The sequence below is a fragment of the Aquarana catesbeiana genome, linkage group LG04 (genome assembly GCF_042186555.1).
Source record: "Aquarana catesbeiana isolate 2022-GZ linkage group LG04, ASM4218655v1, whole genome shotgun sequence".
Lineage (NCBI taxonomy): Eukaryota > Metazoa > Chordata > Amphibia > Anura > Ranidae > Aquarana > Aquarana catesbeiana.
This window is the reverse complement of record NC_133327.1, coordinates 183,580,373-183,598,474: the sequence shown is the minus strand read 5'-3', so window position 1 is coordinate 183,598,474 and position 18,102 is coordinate 183,580,373. Positions and strand designations below refer to the sequence as shown.

The 18,102-nt window shown below is 42.6% G+C and overlaps 1 protein-coding gene across 1 annotated transcript in view; it reads left to right on the top strand.

Annotated features, from left to right (window-relative positions):
- Window positions 1-980: 980 nt before the first annotated feature.
- Window positions 981-18,102, top strand: part of IRS1 (insulin receptor substrate 1) — an 80,793-nt gene continuing 63,671 nt past the window's right edge. The window contains exon 1 of the mRNA XM_073625974.1: window positions 981-5,803. Within this exon, the coding sequence (XP_073482075.1) occupies window positions 2,557-5,803 (3,247 nt within the window). The 5' untranslated portion in view covers window positions 981-2,556. The remainder of the gene's footprint in view (window positions 5,804-18,102) is intronic.

The following is an 18,102-nucleotide window of genomic DNA, read 5'->3' as shown; positions in this document are numbered from 1 at the left end:
AGTGGTCATCAAAGCAGCAACAGAGGGGGAATCTTCCTAATGGGGCACTAGTTCTGGTGACTACAAATATTGCCTTCATTTTGGAAAGATTTCATGCATGTATGTGCAGACACGCCACAGACCTTTGTGGTGTGCCAGACCTGTGGTATGTGAGCGCATGTGTGGGATCTTGTGCATTCACATACATCATACGTTTCTGAATACATTGCAGATACCTGTGGTGCCTCTGTGAATGTGCAAATAGGAGTTTCAAGATGGCGGCATAGAAGACAAAGAGCTCAGGGCTGCAAGGAAGACCTTTGTGGCCTGTAAGAGCCAGGGTAGATCTGCGCATGCATAGGATCTTGTGCATTCACAGACACCACAAGGTCCCCAATACATGGCAGATACCTATGGCACCTCTGTGAATGTGCAAACAGGAGTTTCAAGATGGCAGCATAGAAGACGATGCTGGACTCCATAGACTAGTATATATTTCTGAATTATTGCACAGTTAATCCTGCGATTTTGAGACACGCCGCAGACCTTTGTGGCCTGGAAGAGCTGCGGTACGTCTGCGCAGGCATGGAATCCCTGTGGCGCCTCTCTGAATGTGCAAACACGAGTTTCAAGATGACGGCATAGAAGATGAGGAGCTCAGGGCTGCAAGGAAGACCCTTGCGGCCCGGAAGAGCTGCGGTATGTCTGCGCATGCATGGGATCTCCTGCATTCACAGACACTATCAAGTCCCCAATACATGGCAGAGACCTGTGGCGCCTCTGTGAATGTGCAAACACGAGTTTCAAGATGGCGGCATAGAAGATGAGGAGCTCAGGGCTACAAGGAAGACCTTTGTGGCCCGGAAGAGCTGCGCATGCATGGGATCTTGTTCATTCACAGACACTGTAAGGTTACGAATACATGGAAGAGACCTGTGGTGCCTCTGTGAATGTGCAAACAGGGGGTTTTAAGATAGCAGCATAGAAGAAGAGGAGCTCGAGCTTCAAGGAAGACCTGTGGCCCCGGAGAACTGCAGTATGAAGCTCAGGGCTGCATGGAACACGACGCTGGACTCCATGGACTATTAAATATTTCTGAATTATCCTACAGGGACAGTTATTAGCTGGGTGGAGTGCAGTTTTTAATCAGGTGGGGTGAAGCCACCCTCTGATGTATACTAAGAAGGGAATATGACATCTGCTGTTCACTACAGGAGTATATAGGACATTTTATGAGGCACCACGTCCTGCATTCACTGCATACCAACCAAGGGAGCAGACAGGCTGCCAGGAACTAAAATGCCCAGCAAACCCCTCTATTACCTAAGAATGATATAGATCCAGAAACACCTCGGTGTGAACACATAGTAAGCCTTTATTATACTGTATGAGAACGGGAGTTTATTAGGGAAAGCAGCACATTGCACTGAGGAAAACCAGCACCGAGACGCCTCACGTTTCATAAATAACACCGCACTCCAATGCGTCTACGCCTTTTTACTACGCTATCCTTCAACCAAGCTTGAGCGGGGAGAGGGATACTTAATTAAAAAAAAAAAAAAAAAAAAAAGGACAATCGCTCATCGCCAATCAGAGAGCGCCATTCGCCTCCAATGCATTCTCATTGCTCCATAGCGGTAACAGGGCGGTGGGCGTTGATTTGCAGCATTATGGAGACTAGCAGGCTAGGTTGAAGGGCTGGCAGCTCCATGCAGTGTACTGTATAGTGTGTGTGGCGGTGGTCACGTGTCGCTGTGAGGGAGACTGAGGAGGAGGCGGTGGCGGGAGCAGTGGAGGGGGGCGGGGGCTGTGCGGGCTCCCGGGAACCCAGACACAGACACAGCTTGTTTTGGTTTATTTCGCAAGGAAAGGTGGGGGGAGAGAGAGAGAGGAAGCCTGGCACATAACTCCGGCAAGTCCGGGAGCAGCGGCGAGCACCTTCTCCTCACCGGGCGGGCATTTCTCATTGCTGCTGCAGGCTGACCGGCCAGGGTCCGTGAATCCCGGAGTGAGTGCAGGAGGAAGAGGAGGGGTGAGGAGAAGTCAGTTGGCAGCCGGGGGTGGGAGAGTGCAGCAAGCTACCTGCCCTCCTCTTCCCATCAGATGCCACTTTCTGCAACGCGATGGGACTGAATGGGGACACAGTACACAGGCGGCAGTGATTGTGGACAGGACTGAGCCCACACAGACACCGCAGTGCTTGCAAACTTGGAGCACCGGGGGGCTCTGCAGACACATGCCAAGCAACATGCCCGGGTGTGTACACCACGTCTGCCCCCTGCACACCATGACAGTACCGGGCTCCCTGCAGACAAGCTCAGCTCCTCTCTGATGGAACTCTGCACAGTGGATCTATCTCCCTACAAGCACGATTTCTCTCTATATCTATTTTTTTTTTTTTAGGACTGCAATTTTTAAATTTTGTTTTGGTGCTGAATAATCTGAATTTGCATAGCGTACCTGATTTTTTTTTTTTTTTTTTTTTTACAAGGACTACCTTTTTTTTTTTTTTTGACTATTTATAGGATTGATATAGTATTTATACTTCTTAATTTTTTTTTTTTTTTTTCTGGTACCATGGCCAGCCCTACAGACCCTCCGCCTCAGGACAACTTCTCTGACATCAAGAAGGTGGGCTACCTTAGAAAACCTAAGAGCATGCATAAAAGATTCTTCGTGCTCAGGGTTGCCAGCGAGTCGGGCTTAGCCCGGCTGGAGTATTACGAGAACGAGAAGAAGTGGAGGCATAAGTCGGGGGCCCCAAAGAGGTCCATTCCACTCGAGAGCTGCTTTAATATCAACAAGAGGGCGGATTCAAAGAACAAACATCTGGTGGCTCTGTACACTAAAGACGAGTGCTTTGCCATTGCTGCTGACTGTGAACAAGAACAGGAAGGATGGTACCAGGCATTGGTGGAATTGCACAACCGAGGGAAAACGCACCACCACCATTACATCGAAGGGGCTTCCAACGGGACGCACGATGGGATAAACGGGGAAGACGTTTATGGCGAGGTCAACCCTCCTGGCCTGGCCTTTAAGGAAGTGTGGCAGGTGATCATGAAACCGAAGGGTTTGGGACAGCTTAAAAATCTTGTTGGAATCTACCGACTGTGCCTGACCCACCGAACCATTAGTTTGGTAAAGCTCAACTCTGATGCAGCGGCTGTGGTACTACAGCTCATGAACATCCGGAGATGTGGCCATTCAGAGAACTTCTTCTTCATTGAGGTTGGTCGCTCTGCTGTCACGGGGGCTGGTGAGTTCTGGATGCAAGTGGATGACTCTGTGGTGGCGCAGAATATGCATGAGACCATCCTAGAAGCTATGAAAGCACTGAGTGATGAGTTTCGACCCAGGAGTAAAAGCCAGTCTTCATCTAATTGCTCCAATCCAATTTCTGTTCCTCTTAGAAGACATCACCTCAACCATCCGCCACCCAGCCAGGTGGGGCTAAATCGGAGAGCCCGCACCGAGAGTGTCACAGCCACATCTCCTGCTGGAGGAAATGCGAAACATGGCTCTTCCTCATTCAGAGTTCGGGCCTCAAGTGATGGAGAGGGCACAATGTCCAGACCTGCCTCAATGGATGGCAGCCCCGTAAGCCCCAGTGCAAGCAGGGCTCAGTCGCATCGGCGCACTGGCAGTTCTCGACTTCATCCACCTCTTAACCATAGTCGCTCCATTCCCATGCCCACAACACGCTGCTCACCCTCGGCCACAAGTCCAGTCAGTTTATCCTCTAGTAGCACCAGTGGGCATGGTTCTACTTCTGACTGCTTGTGTCCTCGAAGATCGAGTGCCTCTGTATCTGGTTCCCCTAGTGATGGTGGCTTTATCTCTTCTGACGAATATGGATCAAGTCCTTGTGATTTCAGAAGCTCTTTTCGTAGTGTAACGCCAGATTCTTTGGGGCACACGCCACCAGCTCGGGAAGAAGACCTCAATAATTACATCAGCATGGGCAAATCTAGCAGTCTCCTTCAAAGAGGAACACAGCAGAGATGCCAGTCAAGTAGGGGTGAGGAGACTTCTGACCTTGACAAAGTTTTCAGGAAGAGGACGCATTCATCTGGCACTTCCCCTCCTACTATTTCCCACCAGAAGACCCCATCCCAGTCATCAATTGAGGAATACACCGAGATGATGCCTTCTTATCCTGTGCGCCTCGCTTCATTTAGGCACTCTGCTTTTGTGCCCACTTATTCATATCCTGAAGAGTGCCTGGACCTCCACCTGGAAAATAGACCAAACCACAGTGATGATGGTTACATGCCTATGTCACCTGGCGTTGCCCCTGTGCCTACTAAAAACAGTGACTATATGCCCATGAGTCCTAAGAGTGTGTCTGCTCCACAGCAGATAATTAATCCAAGACGCCATTCACAGATGGATTCCAATGGTTATATGATGATGTCTCCCAGTGGTAGCTGTTCCCCAGACAGCTGTGCCTACAGTAAAATTTGGACAAATGGAACCAACCCAAAGTTGTCCATAGAGAGCAATGATGGCAAATTGCCTTGTAGTGACTATATAAACATGTCTCCAGCCAGTGGCTCCACTACAAGCACACCACCTGACTGCTTTCTCAATTCTGTTGAAGAGCCATCCAAACCTGTTTATTCATACTTCTCTTTGCCAAGGTCTTTTAAGCATGTTCACAGGAAAAGCGAAGATAGTAATTCACGGGTATCTGGTAATTCTGATCATACTTTATACAATGAAGAATCTTCTTCTTCCTCCACAAGTAGTGATAGTCTAGGAGGACAAGAAACCCTGCACTGCAGGAAAGGAGAATCTTGTGCTCAGGTGAAGAACAGATTGATGAGGCCCACAAGGCTATCATTGGAAAGCAGTAGTAAGGCAAGCACTTTGCCAAGGGCACGAGAGCCTGCTTTACCTCCAGAGCCTAAGAGTCCTGGTGAATATGTCAACATTGAATTTCGTGAGAAGGCCTTCCCTGGGGGTTTTATATCTTCCATGCATTCACCACCTTATGTGCAGAGTCGAGTTGTACCACAGAGAGAAAATATATCTGAATATATGAACATGGATCTTAAGCACTGGAAGGCCAAAAATTCCTATGCCTCCTGTACGCCATCATATAAACAGTCATGTAAACCTGCAAATACAGTGTGCTCTTCTGACGTATGCAGCAGTCGCCCACCTGTACGAGGAAAGCCAATTACAAGGGACTATATGAGCATGCAGCAAGGTACCATATGTTCAGATTACAGCCAGTTACCAACTGCCAGGATCACTGCCAAGCCAATTTCTCCTTGTAAAAGTAATTATGCTGAAATGTCAATCGGTGGGAATCCTGGTAACCTACCTGCTTCACCTCCTCCTGGAAATACAACCTTAACTGAAACGTCTTGCTCCTCTCTTCTGGGCCAGGGCTCTGGCCCCAGTGCATTTACCCGAGTCAGCCTAAGCCCCAACCGCAACCAGAGTGCCAAAGTTGTCAGGGCCGGTGACCCACAGGGCAGGAGGCGACATAGCTCAGAAACCTTTTCTTCTACCCCTACTACAGCCCGGGTAAATGCTGGCCCTGTTTCTGGAGATGATGTAAAAAGACACAGTTCTGCTTCCTTTGAGAATGTTTGGCTGAGGCCAGGTGATCGGAGAGAATCTTTGCAGCCGTCAGACCACCATCATAATGGCCTCAATTACATTGACCTGGATCTTGTCAAGGATTTGAGTGGACTGGAACATTGTAACTCTCATCAGCCTGGTATCACTCACCCCTCAGAGGAACTGAGTGCTTATGCTAGCATCACTTTCCATAAGTTGGAAGAACATAGGAGCCAGGCAGAAACAGAAGGTAGGTTTCTCTTTTTCTCAAATCTAATCAGAGCTTTTTGCCAGCTCCAGATGCACTGTAGTTATCTTATGTTTGCATTGTCTAGGTCAGGGTTTCTCAACCAGGGTTCCTCCCGATGTTGCTAGGGGTTCCTTGAGCACATTCTATCTATTTAAGTTCTCACTGACACTGTAGATCTTTTAACTATCTGTAGGGGGGTACGGTAATTCTTCCAAATTGTCAAGTGTAAGGAGCATTCTTCTCACTGACCGTCGCACGAATGTATCAGCATTTTTAGCAGGGGTTCCCTGACACCAGAAAGTTATTTCCATGCTGAAAAGGTTGAGAAATGCTGTTCTAGGTTTTAAGGTGCCGTATAAATGTGCCCCACAGTAAACCCTAAGGAGGCTGATTTAACATTTAGTTTATGTAGACAACCTGAGCTGTATGTGTAGTTTCTGAAAACCCCTTTTTTATGGTATACTAATTAATTAAATCTATACTTATCCCTTTTTATTTCTATTTTATTAAATGTGAAAGAAGGTTTGCAGTTTGTATTATATTTGATTAGCAGTGTGCTTGATTGGTACAGTATCTTGGTATGGGGAAAAAATAAATCTGATCTTGGTAAATAAAATGTAACTTCCATGTAGTTATATTGATAAAGCCACCAAACTTTCAAACTTTGTAGATGCAGTGCCAAGTGCTGCTAACCCATCTTTTGGAATCTCCCCATCTTTTTTAGTCACTATTTAAAATGAACAGTTCCTTTTTTTTTTTTTTTTTTTTTCTCTCTTTAAAGTGGCACTTAGAAAAGTTGTTTTTTTTTTTTTTAAATGTAATTATGGAACTATGCAACGTTTAAAAATAATGAGAAAATGTAGATGTAATCCTATGACATACTTTGCTGTAGCTTTGAAACTATAGTCTGGAACTTTATTATATCATACTTGGAATGTTACGTTGTAGGAACTTGGAATTAGAAGCCACACGGTTGTTTTCCCCTGATTGAATTCTATATGGTCTGTGCTGGATTTGAGAGAACAGGAGTAGAAGTCATTGAAGAGTCGCTAAATGTTCTCCTTTTTTTTTTTTTTTTTTTTTTTTTTAGAACGTACAACTTAATTGTTCTCAGCCTTTATTTTTTATTTTTATAGATGTTTAGGGTGTCCTGTTTAGCGTCTGTTAGGTGTCTCTTCATGTTTCACATTTTGTCTACAAGTAATTTGAGAAGCTAACCGCATATGAATGAACTGAATGCCTATTAGATAAGTAAAAATAATTTCAGATACTTGCATGTAGGTTTTTTTTTTTGTTTTGTTTTTTGTTTTTTTTCTTTTTCTTCCTTTCAAGCAATTGAAGATGCTTGGCTTCACAAATCCCTGAATGCTCATTTTCACGCCTTCAGAACAACTCCCTTAAGATCCAGTGTTTATTGATGCTTCCGAAACTTAATAACAAAATGAAATCCTAACGGGTTTTGCTTGAAATCATATCAGTGCTCTTTACAAGTTTAATTGCATGTTGAAAATGCAATTAGATGCAGTCCGCTCAAAACTTGTCATGTTGGGGTTTTTTTTTCCACGATATCCAATTATTATTTTTCATTAGTGCCTTTTACAGTTTTATGCTTTCCTAAAGTAACGTATTCTGTTTTAGAACTTTGAATATATTTGATTCTGAATTTGACCTTGCAGCATTTTTTTTTCTTGTGTGTTAGCAGTCAGAAATGCTTGGCTGCAGTGAGTATTAAATGTTTTTGTGTATCTTCCTATATCTCAGAATAATATCAGTCTTGTGCAGGGTGTGATGGCCACATTGAAATGCTTTTGCTTCTGTTCACCATTTCCATGTGGACTAACATGACTAGCTCAGTGCTTCATGAATGAACAAATTAGAGCGTGGGAATCTACCATTTCATGGGCTCATTGCTTCTATCCCGCCCTCTCTTCGTTCTTATTAGCACATATCCGCTTAACCCCCAAGCCTCTACATAACCATTTGGCAGGACACCCTTCTGTGCATCTGGTTGTTTACTTTTCCTTCTGAATCAACACAGTTTGCTATTTGCTTGTATGTTTTCATAGACCCCACATTGTCCTTTAAGCAGTCATCAGCTGATTACTATTCCACGTTGCTCTTGAATCCAAAGCATGAACAAAGTGACTGAAAACAAAACCTGTTTGATCTTTAGATGCACTATTTCTCTTTAAAGTTTTAAACCAATGCAATCAGAATTACAGGTCATTTTCTACTTGCCTCAATTATTGGCCCTTTTACACACTGAAAGCCTTCCTGACTCACCCAGTTTGCAGAGAGTCAAGCACATCACTTTCTGAAGACATTGGAAATCCTGGCTGCTACATGCTTCACTTGTGGGCAGGTGTGTGCTTTTACTGCTTGGATTCAAGAGACACCCTGTCTGCTTTTTGTGTCTAATGTAGAAGCAGCTGATGTTTACTCTTGTGAAGCCCTGATTTTCTTTTTTCATTTAAATTTGTGTCTATTTCAAGCTGATCTGCAGCCACTCGAGCAACAACATAGCAATCTGAGACCATGGGGTTATTTACAAAAGGCAAATCCACTTTTGCACTACAAGTACACCTGAAAGTGCACTTGCTGTAGATCTGAGGGGGACATGGAAAATAAACAGCATTGTAGCTTGCACGTGATTGGATGATAAAATCAGCAGAGAGTCCCCTCGTTTAAGATCTTCCCCTCAGATCTACAGCGACTGCACTTCCAAGTGGACTTTTAGTGCAAAGTGGATTTGCCTTTCATAAATAACCTCCCATGTAATGGTTGTAGTTTGACCAGTTTGTTTTCCTGAATCCCTCCCTCCAGTGCACACCTGTAAATTGCTCTGCAGACAGTTTTCTGAGAGGTAGTTGCAAGACAGTAAGGTAAATAACTAACATGGGAGTGGCTTTTCTTTGGAAAAAGATGCTAATCCAGCTATGTTTCATGGCAATTTCTAGACGGCTACAGCTCAGTTTTCAGTTTGAGAACTGAAGATTTCCAATTTTATTTAAAATATTTTATAGTGGGTTTTTCCTTCATTCCCCCCCCCCCCCCCTTCTTTTTTTTTTTTTTTTTTTTTTTTTTTGCTTGTATGAATTTCATTTTAGTTTTTTTAATTTTAAAGTGCATTTTGACATTTGCAGCCAAACTGGGATAACAGCTACTTTAAATTTGTTACATGTTCACATTAACATGTCATAAAAAAAAATTGGTGCTTGCTTACTTTTTAACTTCGACTTGGCTTTCCCTTCTTTCCCTAATTTAAAGGAACATTTAAACGCCAAAGCAAAAATGTCATATATTGCAGCTTACTAATCCTTTAAAGTGACACTAAAGGCTGTTTTATTTTTTTAATTAAAATACCTGTTATACTTGCCTGCTCTGTGTATTCCCCCCCCCCCCCACCAAATCCCCTGAGTGCCCCCCAGGCTTTGCGGGCACTCATGGTCGCTCCGAAGCCGCTCCAGTGCGTAGTTTGGCCCTGCTCCCTCCTTACTGACTCTGATCGACAGCAGTGGGAGTCAATGGCTCCCGCTGCTTTGTCTCAGCCAAAGAGCTGCTACTCTTGTGCACATATTTGGATCAGACTCAAGTAAACTTGGGGAGGGCTGCATTATTATTATGGTGGTTGTTATTATCATTATTATGCTCATTTTTGCCTTTTTTAGTTTTACGTGGTGATCTGCCCAGTAACTTCCTGCATTGGTGTGTATCCACACTGGATGGGCAACAGAGCCACTCTTAGACAGCAATATTGTTAGTTTGGGAAGCTGGTAGTGTTAAATGCATTAGAAGGTTTAGAAACACTAGACTAACAAATTAAAACTGAACCCCCCCCCCCCCCTGTAGTGTTAAATGTTTTTTTTCAACCCGTAAGGCCCCTTTCACATGTGTAATGCTGCTGAACCGCGATCTGCAGTGGATCTCTTTGTCAGCAACAGCTCATCCATGGTTAGCAGGCAACCAGAAGGTGATATTCTGCCAAGAGAAGTATGCTGCTGACTGAAAATGCATGTTTCCTGGCTGTCTCTGGCTTAAATGAAAAGATTAGAATACATGCAACGAGGTAGTGATGCACGATATTGAATCTATTGGATTAGCATGGAAGCCGAGCAGCTAGCATTATCCGATGAAGAGATCAGCAATGGCAGACCATATGGTTCTGTTAGTCTGGCCTTCCTTTAAGGTAATAAGCTTATGTGTACTGTTCATTCCTTCTTCCTTTTTTTTTATTTTTTATTTTCACTGTCTAGTACGGATAATAAACCATGTCTTGCTGTACATCTGCTGGTTTTAGGACATACTGGACTTGGCTCAGTATTACATAGCTGTCTTTTTATAATGTTTTAGTTTTTTAGTGTAGGGTGGTGGTGGTGGTGTGTTTGTTTTTTTTTTTTTTTTGTTTTTGTTTTTTTCCTGCCGAGGTGGATAACGTTAGGCTCTCCAGCTCTTCTGGAAACCTCAAATACCAGTATGCCATGTTGCAACTAGACATAGTTGCAGATTTCCTAATCCACAGTTCATTTTTTTTTTTTTTTTTTTTTTAATTAGCATTTGGCAACTCATTTTATATAAGGGTTATTTGCGAATCACTGTCATTTTTAAACGTTTTATAGCTTGAACTTCTTGTGAAATGTGTCAATATTTATTGCAATGTGAGTGTACTTTTATAATACCTGGTAATGTATCCTGTCACATTACACCATGGAGGCTATTGCATTTTATCATAAGTAATGTGATCTGGATAAACAAATATACAAGTTTAGAAGGAGTTTGGTCCAGTTGTTTGGCATGACTATATGCTTGCTATCAGAGATGTGTGCTCGGTGAACTGAAGTCACACAAGGTAATGTGATCTCGTACTCCTGTACGGAATACTTGTGTGTGGGAGTTAGGTCTGTACAAAGTTCTTTGCAGCAACTGAATGCATTTTTTTATTTTATTTTCCTAACACTCCCAATTTCTTCTTTAATTATGATTATTAAATCAAAGTTTTACTGCTGTTTTCTGTGATTTCAGGAGTGTCTTTTAAAGCCTGCTAAGACATCTGTCGGTGGAGGGCAGCTTTATGTATCCATGTCCCTGTTGAAAGTGAAAACTGTAGCTAAAAATTAACCAGTGAAAGTTCTTTTTTACTTTAAGTTATAGCCCAGCGACAACTGGAAAAAAAATGAAATATTATTATAAACATATATCAAAGTATACTGCACAGACTTGTAGACCCCAAAGTAAGGCTACTTTCACACTGGGGCTGCCCGAGCGCCAGATTTTAGCAGCGCTTTAGCACTGTTAAAGCGGCGCTTTTCGGCCCCAGTTAGCAGCCAAAGAAGGGTTTAAAAGTGTCAGTATTGCGGCGCTTCGGAAGGGCTGCCCATTTATTTCGATGGGCAGGGCATTTTTGGAGCGCTGTATACAGCGCTCCCAAACTGCCCCAAAAATGCTGCTAATTCGCATAGGTATGAACGGGGGCTTAATAAGCGGACAATCACCTGTCCCACAGTCCAGCGGTGCGGGCATACGAAGCCCCGCTCCTCTCCACAGCGCCAGCATTCTTACTGTGGGCAAGCCGCGCTGCACACTGTGAATGGCCGGGCAATCTTCTGGGACCTGTGATGTGTCCCAAAAGATTGCAGGAAGGGAGGGGGGAGAGGTAAACTTCCTTCTGGTGCTGCGAAGCCCCGGGAGGAAGTGGGAGCTGGATGCCTCTAATAAGAACGGCTAAAGTTGGCAAACAAAAAAGTCTTTGTTTTTGGGGGGGGGGGGACTTATGCTCCTCCTTTAAACACTTCTTCAATACAGGGCATTTTAACCCCCTTCCTGCCCAGGCCAATTTTTAGCTTTCAACGCTGTCACACTTTGAATGACAATTGTGCGGTCATGCGACGTTGTATCCAAATTAAATTTTGATCCTTTTTTTTCCCCACAAATAGAGCTTTCTTTTGGTGGTATTTGATCACCTCTGCGTTTTTTATTTTTTGCACTATAAACAAAAAAACAATTTTGAAAAAAACACAATATTTTTTACTTTTTGCTATAATAAATATCCCAATTTTTTTTAGGCCGATATGTATTCTTCTACATATTTTTGGTAAAAAAAAAAATCGCAATACACGTATATTGATTGGTTTGCGCAAAAGTTATAGCGTCTACAAAATAGGGGATAGATTTATAATTTATTTGTTTTACTACTAATGGTGGCGATCTGCGATTTTTTTTTTTTTTTTTTTTTTTTTTTTTTTTTTTTTTTTTTTTAATTTTTATCATGACTGTGACATTGCGGCGGACATATTGGATACTTTTGACATGATTTTGGGACCATTGACATTTATAAAGCGATCAGTGCTATAAAAATGCACTGATTACTGTATAAATGTCACTGGCAGAGAAGGCGTTAACGCTAGGGGGCGATCAAGGGGTTAAATGTGTGTCCTAGGGAATGATTCTAACTGTGTGGGGAGGCGACTGATGAGAGGAGGAGACCAATCGGTGTTCCTATATACAAGGATCACACACACAGATCCATGTCCCTGTTCTGTGATGAGCAATTGCGGGTGCCTGGTGGATATCGCGGCTGGCGGGCACACACATCGGGTCCCGTGATACGGCGAGCGCGTGCTCTCCACAATACCTTGAAGCCGAGGCCGTCATATGACGGTTGCCCGGAGGGACGAAGGGTTCCTGCGACCGTCATATTAAAATATGGTGGTAGGCAAGTGGTTAATTTAAAAGAGTTTACACTTTAATTGTGGAAGTATAAATATGGTATGCAAACGGAGGTGCTTGAAAAATGACAGAGGGTGGCATTGATTGTGAACTATAGTGTTGCTGTAGCCATATACTCTTCAATTGGATTGCTTGTGGGGTTTCATTTTTAGCCCCTGTTCACACCGATGCGATTTGACATTTCAAAATCGCATGACAAGTCGCAACCCTATTTCGTGCCTATGGAACCATTCAAATCGATGAGACTCCGACTTGCACCAATTTTGAAAGGTTCCTTTGCTTTTTTTTTTGCGATTTCATGTGCAACTTGCATAGATATCTGTGCATGAAATCGCACAGCAAATTATTGAGTATGCAAACCGAGGTGCTTGAAAAATGATAGAGGGTAACATTGATTGTGAAAGATCATTTTGCTGTAGGTGTATACTCTTCCATTGGATTGCTTGTGGGCTTTCATAAGTGGCTGCAAAGATGCTGATTGCTGATGTATCTCCTTTTCTCCTTTTAGCTGGCAAGAATTCGATTGATCTAAACCTGTCACATGCTGTTTTCCTTCTTGTTTTGTGTTTGTGTGTGTTCTGAAATCCTCTTTTATTATAGTTTTTGTTCTCAGGCCAGGCCTTTTCCTCTTTCCAAATCAGCAAAAGACTGAAGAAGTGATTGACTGCTGAGAATGGTATATCAGTTTCCCATGTTCTGGCCAATCTACTGGAGTATTTCTTACTTAATTAAACCAGAGGAATGCAATTCCATTCCCGGATTTCTATTTTTTTTTATTGTTAAAGCCACACATCTATGGATTTGTTCATATCCTGTGCAGACAAGGCTTCTTTTTTTTAACTTTCTGCCGAATAATAATTGTTCAAGTGATTATTTTGTTACATGTTCTATTTTTTTATAACATTTTAGCACTTTGTTCTTCGGGTATAAAGGTATATAATGGGACTACACATCTGATAAAAGAGTAAGCAGGGGGAAGGGGGTGTCCATATTTTCCAGCTATTATATTTTCTAACATGTAATATCTGCCAATGGCCAGCGCAGCAGCATCCTATGTTACTTGCACACCTCTTCTTTATACTTGTCTACAGATAACAAACTAATGGTATTACTTAAAAGAGAAGTAAAGGGTTGTGTGTTTTTTTTTTTTTTTTTTTTTTTTTTTTTTTTTTTTTTGGTTTTTTAGATTCATACTTCCCTAGGTGGATGCAGCATGGGTCCAATGCTGCATCTGTCCCCCGGAACCTCTGCACTGAGGACCGAGTGACCAAACGCCACAAATCACTCGGTTTTCAGAGCTCCCCAAGCAGAAAACTGTAGACTGTCAGTCACAGCTCTCTGCTCTTCCCCCTCGCTCATTGGTGCGCTGGGCTGTGGAGGGGGTGGGGGCGGCCAGCTCAGGCTCTCAGCCACTCGCTGAGCGACTGAGCCAGTTGTTAGTCTAGTCACCTGGCGGTTTCAGACTTTGTCAGGATGACGCGGTGCCTGGACTGACATCCGTGATGTCAGCAGAGAGTGGACTTCAGCCTGTTCTCTTCTGAAAATGGGTCACACGAGTGCAAAACAAACTGCACTCCTGTAATCCATAAGAGAATTAAAGCCAAACGAGCTTTGGCTGGACTTCTCCTTTAACTGGTTCCCCACCAGCCACCGCAGTTATACTGTGGCAGGATAGCTCCCCTGGGCGAGCTGTTGTAGCTGTATGGCGGCTCTTTAAGACGCTGTAGCGTGCGCCTGCAGCGTGTCCCCAGAGCTGATGCGAGTGCCTGGCGGGTGCGATGACCGCTGGGCGCGATGACCGCTGGGCAGCCGCGATCGTTCGTGACAGAGCGAGAACCGGGATCTGTGTGTGTGTAAACACACAAATCCCAGTTTTGTCAGGGGAGAGGAGACCGATCGTGTGTTCCTACTAAGTAGGAACACTGATCGGTCTCCACCTAGTTCAGTCCCACCCCCCACCTTTAAAACACATCAAGGGAACAAAGTTAACCCCTTGATCGCCCCCTAGTGTTAACCCCTTCCCTGCCAGTGACATTTATACAGTAATCAGTGTATTTTTATAGCACCGATTGCTGTATAAATGTCACTTGTCCCCAAAATGTGACAAGTGTCCGGTTTGTCAGCTGCAATATCGCAGCCCCAATAAAAATCACTGATCGCCGCCGTTACTAGTGTAAAAAAAATAAAATAATATAAATGCCATAAATTTATCCCCTATTTTGTAGACGCTATAACTTTTACGCAAACCAATCAATATACGCTAATTGCGATTTTTTTTTTTTTTTTTATTTATTTATTTTTACCAAAAATATGTAGAAAAATATATATTGGTGTAAACTGAGGGAAAAAATTAGTTAAAAAAAAAAAAAAATGGGGATGTTTTATTATAGCAAAAAGTAAAAGATATTGTGTGTGTGTGTGTGTGTGTGTGTGTTTGTTTTTTTTTTTTTTTTTTCAAAATTTGTTGCTTTTTTGTTTATAGCACAAAAAATAAAAACTGCAGAGGTGATCAAATACCACCAAAAGAAATCTCTATTTGTGGGAAAAGGACATACATTTTGTTTGGGTACAGCGTCGCACGACCTCGCAATTGTCAGTTAAAGCGGCGTAGTGCTATAACACAAAAAAATGGCCTGGTCAGGAAGAGGGGTAAATTCTTCCGGGGCTGAAGTGGTTAAATTGTAACTCCACTTTTGTTGACTAAAAAAAAATTACCATCTGGGTGATCTATCTACATTACAAAGATTTTAACAAACTTTGTTGCAGATTACATGTTGTTCTGAAGAAATCCCTGTGTTTGTATCCATAGGGAAAAGTCAGTCTAATGGGAGTGGTTTCATAATTATTAACCACTTCCCGACCGCCGCACGACTATGTACGTCCTAAGTTTGAACGGGGATATCATTGTTATGGCAGCAGCTAGCTGCCATAACCCCGGTATCCCCGTTTTCGTGCGGCGGCCGGCTTTCAGATAAAAGTGGTCCCTGCGGCGGATTCGCCGCGAGATCACTTTTATCGGTGGCGGGAGAGGGGCCCCCCCCTCCCGCCGCGATCCGGTGCCCTCCGCCGCTTACCGGAGCCGTCAGTAGCGGCGGAGGCGATCGCGTCCTCTGTCGTGGTGTGTATAGAGACGAGTGAGGCCAAGATGGCGCTCACTCGTCTCCATGACACTGCTGGGCGGAAGCAATGTCAAAACGTCACTTCCGTCCACGCCTCTTAAAGGCATATTTTTTCAAATGTCATTTTTCTAAATGACTTTTTTTTTTTTTTTATTGCATTTTAGTGTAAATATGAGATCTGAGGTCTTTTTGACCCCACATCTCATATTTAAGAGGTCCTGCCATGATTTTTTCTATTACAAGGGATGTTTACATTCCTTGTAATAGAAATAAAAGTGACACAATTTTTATTTATTTTTTTTTAAAAAGTGTAAAAATAAATAAAATATTGTAAAATAAATAATAAAAATAAAAAAAAAAATTTTTAAAACCCCCCTGTCCCGACGAGCTCGCGCGCAGAAGCGAACGCATACGCGAGTAGTGCCCGCATATGAAAACGGTGGTCAAACCACACATGTGAGGTATCGCCGCGACCGGTAGAGCGAGAGCAATAATTCTAGCCCTAGACCTCCTCTGTAGCGCAAAATATGCAACCTGTAGAATTTTTTAAACGTCGCCTATGGAGATTTTTGAGGGTAAAAGTTTGACGCCATTCCACGAGCGGGCGCAATTTTCAAGCATGACATGTTGGGTATCAATTTACTGGGCGTAACATTATATTTCACAATATAAAAAAAAATTGGGATAACTTTACTGTTTTTTATTTTTTTATTCAAAAAAGTGAATTTTTTCCAAAAAAAGTGCGCTTATAAGACCGCTGCGCAAATACGGTGCAAAAAAAAGTATTGCAATGACCGCCATTGTATTCTCTAGGGTGTTAGAAGAAAAACCATTTATAATGTTTGGGGGTTCTAAGTAATTTTCTAGCAGAAAAACCTGTTTTAAAACATGTAAACACCTAAAATCCAAAACGAGGCTGGTCTTAAAGTGGTTAACCACTTCAGCCCCGGAAGGATTTACCCACTGCCTGACCAGGCCATTTTTGCTATACGCCACTGCGTCACTTTTATTGCGTGGTCATGCGATACTGTGCCCAAATAAAATTTATGTCCTTTTTTTTCCCAAATAGAGCTTTCTTTTGGAGGTATTTGATCACCGTGTGTGTGTGTGTGTGGTTTTTTTTTTTTTTTGTTTTTTTTTTTTATTGTTTTGTGTTTTTTTTTTTTTTTTTTTTTTTTTTTTTGCGTTTTATTAACAAAAAAAAAAGAGCAGCAATTTAAAAAAAAAATACGAAGCTACATACATACAAGCATACATTTAAAAAAAAAAGTAAAAACTAATTTCTTCATCGATTTAAGCCAATATGTATTCTGCTACATATTTTTGATTTAAAAAAAAAAAAAAATTAAGCTTACAGTTTATTGATTGGTTTGCACAAAAGTTATAGCGTCTACAAAATGGGGGATGTATTTAGGGACTTTTACAATTTTTTTTTTTTTGTTTTTACTGGTAATGGTGGAGATTTATTTATTTATTTATTTATTTATTTTTTTGTGGGGCTGTGACATTGCATTGGACAAATCTGACACACTTTTCTAGACCATTGACAGCAATACAATGATCAGTGCTATATAAATGCACTGATCCCTGTATTAATGACATTGGCAGGGAAGGGCTTAACTACAGGGGCGATCAAGGGGTAAAATGTGTTTCCTGGGAGGTGTTTTCTAACTGTGGGGAGTGGATTCACTGGAGGGAAAAAAGATTGTGATTCAGCTTAGCTGAAACACGATCTCTCTCGTTTCCTCCCTGACAGAGCAGCAGTGTGCTTTGCTTACAATGGCACTCGGCTGCTCCGTCTCTCCTGTGAAGATCAGCGTGTTGTCCAATCATAGCAGGAGCGACACGCGTGCACCCTAAACCGCGTGCATGAAATTGCGTACAGGTACACGATTTTGTGCACCCAGGCAGCCTGCCCCAGTAAATGTACATGGGGCGGTCCGAAAGCGGTTAATCAGCTGCTGCACCTGCAGGGCTTTAATGAGGAAATCTGCTGGGCCTGCATCCCTTTAGACGTGATTTCCTATTGGAAGTATCTAGAGCTGTACGATTCTGGCTAAAATGAGAATCACAATTTTTTTGCTTAGAATAAAGATCACAATTCTTGTGACTTAACATCCCTTCACATTATACAAAAAAAATTGGTCTAACTTTACTGTTTTATTTTTTATTTTTTTTATTCATTACATAGTTACATAGTAAGGTTGAATAAAGACACCAGTCCATCCAGTTCAACCTGAGTGAGTGTGGGTGCGTGTCTACAATTGTCCCTATCCCTGAACATTGTGTCTCATTAGGATGCTCATCTATTATATTATTATTTTTATTTAAGGTACCCATATATCGGCGTCAATTTACGCAGTGCTCCACACATACATCGCACAAACACATCGGTCCCTACCCTCAATGAGCCCACAATCCAAGGTCCCCAACTCACATTCGTATACTAGGGTACAG